The sequence below is a fragment of the Paramormyrops kingsleyae genome, chromosome 4 (assembly GCF_048594095.1).
Source record: "Paramormyrops kingsleyae isolate MSU_618 chromosome 4, PKINGS_0.4, whole genome shotgun sequence".
Classification (NCBI taxonomy): domain Eukaryota; kingdom Metazoa; phylum Chordata; class Actinopteri; order Osteoglossiformes; family Mormyridae; genus Paramormyrops; species Paramormyrops kingsleyae.
In genome coordinates, this window is record NC_132800.1 from 24859508 (window position 1) to 24872099 (window position 12592).

At 46.6% G+C, this 12592-nt stretch overlaps 2 protein-coding genes across 5 annotated transcripts in view; both read left to right on the forward strand.

The window, feature by feature from the left end:
• The window catches only part of LOC140588788 (protein NLRC3-like), a 242237-nt gene that overhangs the window by 19012 nt on the left and 210633 nt on the right, over positions 1-12592 (forward strand). For all 4 annotated transcript variants that reach the window (XM_072710953.1, XM_072710951.1, XM_072710950.1 and 1 more), the window contains exons 7-8: positions 611-784; positions 4206-4379. In XM_072710953.1, coding sequence (XP_072567054.1) covers positions 611-784; positions 4206-4379 — 348 coding nt within the window. The remainder of the gene's footprint in view (positions 1-610; positions 785-4205; positions 4380-12592) is intronic.
• LOC140588966 (stonustoxin subunit beta-like) lies at positions 8667-11417 on the forward strand. Its single transcript, XM_072711615.1, has 2 exons — positions 8667-8676; positions 10602-11417. Exons 1-2 carry the CDS (start codon positions 8667-8669, stop codon positions 11123-11125), a joined length of 534 nt encoding a protein of 177 aa, XP_072567716.1. The 3' UTR covers positions 11126-11417.

The window sequence follows — 12592 nt, forward strand, 5'->3', positions numbered from 1 at the left end:
TCCCGTTAGAAGGGTACCCATAGGAGCCGCTTTTACCATTGTAGGGGCACCTTTTAGGGCACTGCATCACATATCCTCCACTAGAAGGGCTCTTCATAATGGCACCCTTTTCCGTTAGAAGGGTACCCATAGGAGCCGCTTATACCATTGTATGGGCACCTTTTAGGGCACTACATCACATATCCTCCACTAGAATGCCTCTTCATAATGGTACCCTTTACCCGTTAGAAGGGTACCCATAGGAGATGCTTATACCATTGTATGGGCACCTTTTAGGGCACTGCATCACATATCCTCCACTAGAAGGGCTCATTAATACACTTCATCACATCTTCTCGCTCTATAAGGCACCATCTCCAGTGAAGGGGACATCCTAGATGGTGCTAAACCGTGCTTTAGGCAGCTAATAGTGGCATTTTCACCATTCCTTAGGGAATATTTGTGATGTTTTTTCAGCCATGGGGGCACTAGGGTGGCGACTGCCCCCCCATTCCCCCTCTGAGTCCCCCAGTGGCCTGTGCTGCTCGCTTGTTTTAATGTTGCTGTCAGTACTATTAACAATGTGTAGGTTATATATGTGTCTGTGTCTTAACATATTTTCTTTTTCCAGGCTGAACAGCTGTAATCTCACAGAGACATGCTGTGACACGTTGGCTTCAGCTCTCAGAACAAACTCCTCACCCCTGAGAGAGCTGGACCTGAGTGACAATGAGCTGCAGGATTCAGGAGTGAAACTGCTCTCTGCTGGACTGGGGGATTCACACTGTAAGCTGGAGATACTGAGGTCAGTCCAGTTTGACGGTACAAACACTAAACTGGTACTTTAATATTATAAAGTATTTCTGTGGCTGCAAGGACAGTCAGACAAGTGAACCACTGCACTCACACCATTTCATTCCCACTAAGCAGGTATCAATTTACACTTTGTACTTTTCATTTCTTAATATTTTTCAGAAAAGAGGACATGATGTTTTAGTATTGTCGTACTGATTTAATATTGTTATACTATATACTAGAGTAAATGCATGGGCTGGACTTTTCACAGTTTCACAGCAGAGGAACCTAAATCACATTTGCTCAGGTGGAATTACACCAAATAAATACTCTTTTATTTTGGGTAGCTGCTGCATGGACCCCTTCCTGTGTCACATCAGCCGCCTGTCAGGAATCACTCCTGTAATCAGCTCTCACTGCACTGTACAGATCTGTGTGGGCCACAGTGTTTAAAATGTTCATGTGCTAAGGTCTCTCAAACAGAATTCCTGAAAGTACTGTTGCATCCTGATTTTTTTCAACTAACTTTTAACTAAATAATTTGTTCAATTTAAACATAAAACAAGCCTTGCATCAACTAGGCTGGAACGAGAACTAACACAGCCTGCCTGGCCTGCATTAGCTGCTGGGGATGTTCACATCTCCTCCTGTCAGAGTTACCAGTCAGTCTGGCTGACGGCTGCAGTGGGAGCAATTTTATTGGTCTGAATATTTTATGGGAGGAGTCACATGTCATTTTTTCATTGCTTATTAAAATTAAAAATTCTGCACTTATTTGAATGTCACCTTCTGTTTATGTAAAGGCTGAAATGAGAATAAAGAATGGCAGCTATTTGCATGGAAAAGAAGGGGAACTATTTAAGTAAAAATGCTTGAAAAGCTTTAGGTCCCTTATCGAGGGAGTTCATGCTGCTTCTATCTGGCTGGAGACATAAATTACCAAACTGTAGGACAAATAGGTTTAAAAAATCTTTTATTCCAAGTGCCATTGGTTTGTTAAATCAATATGACCTTTAATTGTTTTTACTGTAAAAATGTTCTCTGTTGTCTGTCTATTAACTGTTGCTGGCTGTAAAACAAATTGCCCCCTAGGGGATAACAATAAAGTTCAACAACTTAGGTCAGCGCACAGATACAATAGGGGTGTGTCAGCTTTGACATCCACTGTACACATATTTACCTGCTGCCAGTGTTTTCACAGCCAGACCATGGGAGGCTCTGTACAGCCCTCTCCTTGGGGGACCGTCAGCGATTCCCCTCGGCAGTCAGATGGGGGTGTTTCCCAGCTCTGTTCTGATCTGGATGTGAAGGTTAATCTTTCCCAGGTTAGTCTCCTGTGTTGGGTAAAGAGGCAGGAGACACAGGGTTGCAGTGGACCCCCCAAATGGGCAGTGTTTATTTTAGAGGGTAAGGGGGTACATTTAGAAAGGGCAGATGGCTGGGCCCGGCTCCTTGGTGACGGGCTGAGCAGGCGGGAGGCAGCAGTCCTTTCCGTGTGGTCATCCTCCAGGCCGTCTGGGGAGGTGCTGAAGGGCTGTTTGTCTGGTGGGTCCAGGCCAGTCGCTGGTCGCTTTGGGCACATCAGCACTGGCATTCTGAAGAATCGTTTCCACCTGTATTTTGTCCATATTTTGTCTGTGATTTTATGTAGCTCATGACGAGCCTCTTGAAGCACTTCATGATGATGGGTGTGAAGGTGATGGGATGGTAGTTATTGAAGCAGGACACAAGCCTTCTTTGGCATGGAGATGATGGTGGTGGCTTTGAAGCATGTTGGAACGACTGTGGTGCTCAGAGCGATACTGAAGATGTCAGTAATGCCAGCTGGTCTGCACATCCCCTGAGCAGAAGACCAGGAATGTTGTCTGGTTTGGTGGCCTTCTGTGAGATGATTCTGAACAGAGTTCTCCTCACATCAGTCATGGTCATGCAAAGTACCTGGTCGTTGGGGGGAGGGGTGATCTTCCTTGCTGCCATGTCATTCTGTGCTTCAAACCATGCATAGATGTGACTCAGCACATCTGGAAGAGAGGTCTCACTGTCACAGGCAGGTGGAGATGTCCTGTAGTGGGTGATGCCCAGATGTCCTGCCACATGTGTCGTACGTCCCCAGTGTTTTGGGAGTGGCTGTGGATTCTCTCAGCTTTTGCACTATTTACTGCTCTGATGGCCTGGGATAGGTTGGTCCAGCACCCTTTTCTATGGAAAGGATACACATAGGGACCATTTATACCAGGGTTCTTCAACTTTGGACCTCGATTCCAAATCCAGGCCGTGTTTTCAGTTATCCCAGGTAGTTGTTTAATAATTACTGATTCTGATTGGTCAGAGGCTTCACACCTGACTGACAGGTAAAGGAAGGTTGGAAAAACAGCAGTGCTCGGACCTCGAGGACCGTGAGTTGAATAACCCTGATTTATACCATTGTATGGGCACCTTTTAGGGCACTGCATCACATATCCTCCACTAGAAGGGCTCTTCATAATGGTACCCTTTTCCGTTAGAAGGGTACCCATAGGAGCTGCTTATACCATTGTATGGGCACCTTTTAGGGCACTACATCACATATCCTCCACTAGAAGGGCTCTTCATAATGGTACCCTTTTCCGTTAGAAGGGTACCCATAGGAGCCGCTTATACCATTGTATGGGCACCTTTTAGGGCACTACATCACATATCCTCCACTAGAAGGGCTCTTCATAATGGTACCCTTTCCCGTTAGAAGGGTACCCATAGGAGCCGCTTATACCATTGTATGGGCACCTTTTAGGGCACTACATCACATATCCTCCACTAGAAGGGCTCCTCATAATGGTACCCTTTTCCGTTAGAAGGGTACCCATAGGAGCCGCTTATACCATTGTATGGGCACCTTTTAGGGCACTGCATCACATATCCTCCACTAGAAGGGCTCTTCATAATGGCACCCATTTCCGTTAGAAAGGTACCCATAGGAGCCGCTTATACCATTGTGTGGGCACCTTTTAGGGCACTACATCACATATCCTCCACTAGAAGGGCTCTTCATAATGGCACCCTTTTCCGTTAGAAGGGTACCCATAGGAGCCGCTTATACCATTGTATGGGCACCTTTTAGGGCACTGCATCACATATCCTCCACTAGAAGGGCTCATTAATACACTTCATCACATCTTCTCGCTCTATAAGGCACCATCTCCAGTGAAGGGGACATCCTAGATGGTGCTAAACCGTGCGATGGGCAGCTAATAGTGGCATTTTCACCATTCCTTAGGGAAATTTAGTGACGTTTTTTCAGCCATGGGGGCTCTAGGGCGGTGACTGCCCCCCCATTCCCCCTCTGAGTCCCCCAGTGGCCTGTGCTGCTCACTTGTTTTAATGTTGCTGTCAGTACTATTAACAATGTGTAGGTTATATATGTGTCTGTGTCTTAACATATTTTCTTTTTCCAGGCTGAACAGCTGTAATCTCACAGAGACATGCTGTGACACGTTGGCTTCAGCTCTCAGATCAAACTCCTCACCCCTGAGAGAGCTGGACCTGAGTGACAATGACCTGCAGGATTCAGGAGTGAAGCTGCTCTCTGCTGGACTGGAGGATTCACACTGTAAGCTGGAGATACTGAGGTCAGTCCAGTTTGACGGTACAAACAGTAAACTGGTACTTTAATATTATAAAGTGTTTCTGTGGCTGCAAGGCAAGTCTGACAAGCGAACCGCTGCACTCACACCATTTCATTCCCACTAAGCAGGTATCAATTTACACTTTTTACTTTTCATTTCATTATATTTTTTAGAAAGGAGGACATGATGTTTTGTCTTAGTATTGTCATACTGATTTAATATTGTTATACTATATTCTTAGAGTAAATGCATGGGCTGGACTTTCACAGTTTCACAGCAGAGGAACCTAAATCACATTTGCTCAGGTGGAATTACATCAAATAAATACTCTTTTATTTTGGGTACCTGCTGCATGGACACCTTCCTGTGTCACATCAGCCGCCTGTCAGCTATGAGAGAGGAATCACTCCTGTAATCAGCTCTCACTGCACTGTACAGATCTGTGTGGACCACAGTGTTTAAAATGTTCATGTGCTAAGGTCTCTCAAACAGAATTCCTGAAAGTACTGTTGCATCCTGATTTTTTCAACTTAACTTAAATTCATAATTTGTTCAATTTAAACATAAAACAAGCCTTGCATCAGCCAGGCTGGAACGAGAACTAACACAGCCTGCCTGGCCTGCATTAGCTGCTGGGGATGTTGACATCTCCTCCTGTCAGAGTTACCAGTTAGTCTGGGGCCACCTGGCAGAAACATGGCTGACGGCTGCAGTGGGAGGAATTTTATTGGTCTGAATATGTTATGGGAGGAATCACATGTCATTTTTTCATTGCTTATTAAAATCAAGCATCTTCTTATTTAAATGTAACTCTCTGTTTATTTAAAGGCTGAAATGAGAATAAAGAATGGCAGCTATTTGCATGGAAAAGAAGGGGAACTATTTACATAAAAATGCTTGAAAAGCTTTAGGTCAGCGCACAGATACAATAGGGGTGTGTCAGCTTTTGACATCCACTGTACACATATTCACCAGCTGCCAGTGTTTTCACAGCCAGACCATGGGAGGCTCTGTACAGCCTCTCCTTGGGGGACCGTCAGCGATTCCCCTCGGCAGTCAGATGGGGGTGTTTCCCAGCTCTGTACTGATCTGGATGTGAAGGTTAATCTTTCCCAGGTTAGTCTCCTGTGTTGGGTAAGGAGGCAGGAGACACAGGGTTGCAGTGGACACCCCAAATGGGCAGTGTTTATTTTAGAGGGTAAGGGGGTACATTTAGAAAGGGCAGACGGCTGGGCCCGGCTCCTTGGTGACGGGCTGAGCAGGCGGGAGGCGGCAGTCCTTTCCGTGTGGTCATCCTCCACAGCTTTTTATCAGGAACAGGAAGAACAGGGATGGAGGAAAAGGGGGAGGAGCTGAAGGGCTGTTTGGTCTGGTGGGTCCAGACCAGTCGCTGGTCGCTTTGGGCACATCAGCACTGGCATTCTGAAGAATCGTTGCCACCTGTATTTTGTCTGAAATTTTGTGATTTCCTTTCTATAGGCTGTCATTCTGTCGAGTCACAGAGAGAGGCTGTACTTCCCTGGCTTCGGCTCTGAAGTCAAACCCCTCACACCTGAGAGAGCTGGATCTGAGCTACAATCACCCAGGAGACTCAGGAGTGAAGCTGCTCTCTGCTGTACTGGAGGATCCCAGCTGTAAACTGGAGAAGCTGAAGTGAGTACAGAGTGTGTGTCTGACACGCTACAGATACTTATGCATGTATGTGAAGAAGAGGCACCAAGAAATAAATGGATACAGCAGCACTATGTCATTCTGCTTCTCCTATAGTGTGGACCACAGTGGAGAGTGCAGGACCAGACCAGGCTTACAGAAATGTAAGTGTGTTTTTCAGGTTTTTATTAATAATACCATTAATACTATGTTATGATTGTATTCACATGATTGTTGTGATGAGTGGCTTTTTGCACTGTGTGTAGATGGATTTCCATGTTTGTGTTCAGGTGAGTTTCTGTTTGTGAATCCAAATGAGAAAAATAAAACATCAAAATCATCAACAAAACACTATCAATTCATTTAATTGTTTTAAAAAATATTTTTTACAAAAACTTTATAGCTGCTCATATTGTCTTTGTGTTTGTGTGGGAGTGTAAGATGGTTAAAATATATTCTGATGTAGTTGTACATTTTTAATTTCACAAAAAAAGAATCCTTTGCATTTGTTCTTTTTGCGCATGCTGTGAGTGTGTGTGTTTTCTGTGCGAGATTCGTTAGTATTGTCCTAAGACGGCACCTGTAGACAGTGACACCAGACTCTCTCCTCAATTGCAAAATGTGAATTTGCATTTTTACAGGGTGGTTCTGGAACACTCCTTAATATTCATGAGAGAATATTCCTGATTGGCCACTGAATGCCTTAGACCAGGGGTGCCCAAATCCTGGCCTGGAGGGCCAGAGCCCTGCACATTTTTGGGTCGCCCCTCATTTAACACACCTGATTCAACTGCTTGTGCTAATTACCATACAGCACTTTAGCTCAATCATTTATGGTGGAACAGGGAAAAAATTAAGCTACACAGGGCTCCGGGCTTCCAGGACTGGATTTGGACACCCCCGCCTTAGGCAGAAAAAACAGGCAGCGCATGTCGATGTTCACTGGCCAATTGGGTAGTGCCCCTCTCATACATATTAATGAGCCAGCCAATCATGTAGTGCTTCGCTTGTGAATATTAATAAGATTTCCCGAACCCAGTTTTGCCAACTTAGCGAATTTTTCGCTAGATTTAGCGACTTTTCAGACCCCCTTGACGACCTTTTTTCAAAAAAGCGCCTAGCGGCAAATCTAGCGACTTTTGGACAAACCTTAGCAGCTTTCCAAATGTCACCAGTACTGTCCTGTAAGCGCGAGGTCTTGCTTTCCCGGTACAGTTACTCATCTCCCTGTGTCTGCTCTGATCAGTGAGCGCTAGCTCCGGCTGAAAGGAGCAGCATATTCCCGTGACCGCACGGCAGCTGACATAGATGTGAATGAGCTGCGCATGTGCAAACGGTGTTGCCACGGACCAATCACTTACCTGCTTCTCTTTTGCTTGAAATAAAACTATTTAATTTGACCGTTTCTTCTTATTTATTTATTTTTTCCTCTGATGCACTTAAATTACTCACTGTTACAGAGCTTAAGTTCATTCCAGTTTCTGAGCTCGTCTACTGAGCTACATCTGATTGACTGTACGTGATTCTAGAAGAATTAGGGGTAGAATTTAGTGATTAGTGGTCATTGTCAACACATCACAGCACACAGTGCGCAACAACGAAATGTGACCTCTGCATTTGACCCATATATGACTTTCGTGACATAGCAGGGGGCAGCTAATTCAGCGCCCGGGGAGCAGTGCTTGGGGACGGTACCTTGCTCAGGGTACCTCAGTGGTAACTTGCTGGTGGGGGATTCAAACCTGCAATCTTTCAATTACAAGCGCACTACCCTAACCATCAAGCCACACACACCACTACTTACTCATACACAACGATAAACTTCATTAAACTTATTAAACTCATAAACACATAAAAAAACATATATACGTATAATATAAATGTTGTCTGACAGAAAATATGTAACGTAATTGATAGTTTTATATTGGACACGTGAGGAAGGATTAGGGAAAACACGCAGAATGCGTCATCAATATGCAAATATACACATGACGTCATCTAGCGACATTTGGCGACTTTTCGAGCAGACTTTAGCTACTTTCCATTGAAAATAGTTGGCAACACTGCCCGAACCACGGTGCTAAAAGAAATTTGCACCCGGGACACACTGGATGTGCAGCAGAAAATATGGAATTTCATCTCGGCGCCCATGTTAACAGATTAGCGCGGCCACGTGCCTGCGCGAGATGCAGGGCTCACGCCTCGGGGCAGCGGCGCCGCATCTAGAGTCACACGCTCGGTAAGCGGTTCAATATGGAAGCGTATTGCATTAATCAGAAAAACAATCAATTCTGCTTTTCCAAATTAACGTAATAATCATCTTGTTTTTATGAGTAACGTGTTTTTCTGAATTAATGACATAACCTTTCTCCCGGATCAGTAGATACAATATGACACGCTTTACGGAAATAAGCCGATGCATGTGAAAAGCATTCAGAGCGGCTTTGCTGTTACTAAAGACCATGTCTGACAATCACTGTAAATACTGGATGCTCATGTAGCGCAACTCAGGCGCCGGAATCGTCTTCGGAGGCGTTTGTATCGGAATCCAGGTCCAAACTTTTATTAAATATCACTTTAAATATTTAATAATATTACTTACATATTCTGTTATTCATCCATTTTCAAGTTGAACGCGTCATGTTTAGCGGTTAGAAGGAAAGACATTTCCTGATCTATTTCATAAACTTCAGTACCCTCCTCTCCAGCACCCCCGAATAGACCTTACCAGGGAGGCTGAGGAGTGTGATCCCCTATAGTTGGAACACACTCTCCGGTCCCCCTTCTTGAAGGGGGGGACCACCACCCCAGTCTGCCAGTCCAGAGGCACTGCTCCCGATGTCCACGCGATGCTGCAGATGCGTGTTAACCAAGACAGCCCCACAGCATCCAGAGCCTTGAGGAACTCCGGGTGGATCTCATCCACCCCCCGGGCTCGGCCACCTAGGAGCTTTTTAACCACCTCAGTGACCTCCGCCCCTGAGATAGGGGAGTCCACACCCAAGTCCCCAGACTCTGCTTCCACATCGGAAGGCGTGTCGGTGGGATTGAGGAGGTCTTCGAAGTACTCCTTCCACCGACCCAAAACGTCCCGGGTTGAGGTCAGCAGCACCCCATCCCCACCATAAACAGTGTTGATGTTGCACCACTTTCCCACCCGGAGCCGCCACATGGTGGACCAGAATCGCCTCGAAGCCGTCCGGAAGTCGTTTTCCATGGCCTTGCCAAACTCCTCCCAAACCCGAGTTTTTGCCTCAGCGACCGCCGAAGCCGCATTCCGCTTGGCCCGCCGGTACTCATCAGCTGCTTCCGGAGCCCCACAGGCCAAAAAGGCCCGATAGGACTCCTTCTTCAGCTTGACGGCATCCCTCACCACCGATTTCCACCAGCGGGTTCGGGGATTGCCACCGCGACAAGCACCAACCACAGCCACAGCTCCAGACAGCCGCCTCCGCAAAGTCGATCATTGAACTGCAGCCTAGGGTGTCCTGGTGCCAAGTACACATATGGACACCCTTATGCTTGAACATGGTGTTCATTATGGACAATCCGTGACGAGCACAGAAGTCCAATAACAAAACACCACTCGGGTTCCGATTCGGGGGGCCGTTCCTCCCAATCACGCCACTCCAGGTCTCACTGTCATTGCCCACGTGAGCATTGAAGTCCCCCAGTAGAACAAGAGAGTCCCCAGGAGGAGTGCTCTCCAACACCCCTTCCAAGGACTCCAAAAAGGGTGGGTATTCTGAACTGCTGCTTGGCACATAAGCGCAAACAACAGTCAGGATCCGTCCCCCCACCCGAAGACGAAGGGAGGCTACACTCTAGTCCACCGCGGTAAACCCCAATGTACAGGCGCCCAGCCAGGGGGCAATAAGTATGCCCACCCCAGCTCGGCACCTCTCCCCGTGAGCAACTCCACAGTGGAAGAGGGTCCAACCCCCTTTGAGGAGACTGGTTCCAGAGCCCAGGCCATGCGTCGAGGTGAGCCTGACTACATCTAGTCGGAACTTCACAGCCTTCCCACCAGAGAGGTGACATTCCATGTCCCTAGAGCTAGCTTCTGCAGCCGAGGATCGGACCGCCAAGGTCCCCGCCTTTGGCCACTGCCCAACTCACACTGCACCCGACCCCTTTGGCCCCTCCTACAGGTGGTGAGCCCATTGGAGGGGGGACCCACGTGCCTTCTTCGGGCTATGCCCGACCAGGCCCCATGGGTGCAGGCCTGGCCACCAGGAGCTTGCCATCGAGCCCCATCCCCAGGCCTGGCTCCAGGGGGGGGCCCCATTGACCCGCGTCCGGGCAAGCAAAATCATGGATCCAATATTTTATTCATCATTGGGGGTCTTGTGGGCCGCACTTCGTCTGGTTCCTCACCCAGGACCTGTTTGCCTTGGGTGACCCTACAAGGGGCATAAAGCCCCGGGCAACTTACCTCCTGGGATCACTGGAACATGCAAACCCCTCCACCACGATAAGGTGTCGGCTCCAGGAGAGGGTGCTGTTTTTATATTGTACAGAAACATAAAGTACAGGCTGCCTGATGGTATTAATAATTCTTCCTCCTGCCTACAGACTCCTGTCATCTGACGCTGGACCCCAACACAGCAAACAGACGCCTGTCTCTGTCAGGGGGGAACAGGAAGGTGACACATGTAGGGGGGGCAGAGCAGCCATATCCTGATCATCCAGAGAGATTTGACAGCTACCGCCAAGTTCTGTGCCGAGAGAGTCTGACTGGCCGCTGTTACTGGGAGGCTGAGTGGGATGGAGATGGAGCCCAGATAGGAGTGACTTATAAAGGGATCGAGAGGAAAGGAGAGAGTGACTGTGTGCTTGGATTCAATGACAAGTCATGGATTCTGTGCTGTTATCCTGACAGTTACTGCATCTGTCACAATAATAAAGAGACTCTCATACCCATAGAGCCCTCAGGCTCCCACAGAGTAGGAGTGTATCTGGACTGGGGGGCTGGTGCTCTGTCCTTCTACAGAGTCTCCTCTGATGGACTGACCCCCCTGTACAGATTCACCTCCTCATTCACTGAGCCCCTCTATCCAGGGTTTATGGTTTTTCCAAACTCCTCAGTGTCACTGTGACGTGTTGCTGGTTCTCCTGGCAAAATGGTAAAATCTCTGCTTTTTAAACTTTATAATCCTTTTTACTCTGAAATGTATGTTTAACTAAAATAAATGCCTGTGTTCAGCGAGCTGAATAAAGAACAAAAATATCATTTTATAGCTTTTCTCTCTGACTAAAATGTAACTAAATGTAATCCTTATGGGGGGGGGGGCTTTCCCCCTCCCCTGTATATGTACATTTATATATTTATGCCTATTTACTGTATCTCCTCCCTGTACAATGACAATAAAGGCTTTCTGTTCTGTCCTATTAATGTCCTGCTTCAGCGTCACCCAAAGCATAACTGAGTAACATAATGACACCACAGTCTGCTGGATTAAATTAAATTAATTCACTTTACTACTGACACAATTAGAGTAAATCAGTGTAAATAATAACCTTTTAAGTGGAGACATAACAGAAACAATAATCATAATAATATAATGATATCCAGTTACTGCCCTGGTTCAGTGGATTAAAGTAAATAAATTTTTTATTAATTTGTTTGATTAAATAATGAAATATGTTTTTATCAAGTAATAACCCACCTCACTGTGAAAGGGCTGGTTACGCCCCCGTCGGACAGAAGGGGCAGGTGCCCACCCACTCTCGCCACCCCCACCCCACTGTGAAAGGTCTGGTTGCGCCCCCTTCGGGCAGAAGGGGCAGGTGCCCACACACTCTCGCCACCCCCACCCCGCTGTGAAAGGTCTGGTTACGCCCCCGTCGGGCAGAAGGGGCCGGTGCCCACCCACTCTCGCCACCCCCACCCCACTGTGAAAGGTCTGGTTACGCCCCCGTCGGACAGGCACCCTTACCCCCCTCACTGGTCGATCGCAAAGGTAGTCTGGGTAGATCGTATGGCATAATAATAGAGGATGGGTGACGCGTTCAACCGCGCCAGCTGCTGCCAAACTCCAGCAAGCGGCCGCGTCACCTAGTTAGCCTCCGATTTATTTCTACTAAACTTAAGAAATGGTATAAAAATGAATGGGGGAGCTGGACCAAGTAAGAAGCCAAAAACCTACCACTTCCATACGGAATGCGGGGGGGGGACTGTTTTTTCTTCACCATGTCATATTCGAAGTGCTTTTGCCTCATCTGTCAGTCTGCCGTTGTAATTCCAAAGAAGGGGAATGTGGAGCGGCATTTTCGGACTGTTCATAAAAACTACGACATTAACTTCCCTCCGAAAACGAGCTGAGAAAGAGAATAAAGGTGAAGGAACTAAAATCCCAGTTCAGTTAAAAAATAATTCATTTATCCCAAAGGGAAATTATTATTATTATTATTATTGTTATTATTATTATTTTTATTCTTCTTCTTATTATTATTATTATTATTAATAATAAAGAATACTCAGTGTATGTTTTGCATTTTTATAGTAGGTAGATAATTTTGATCTGGTCATTTATAAATAGCTCGCAAGCTGAAAAAGTGTGGGC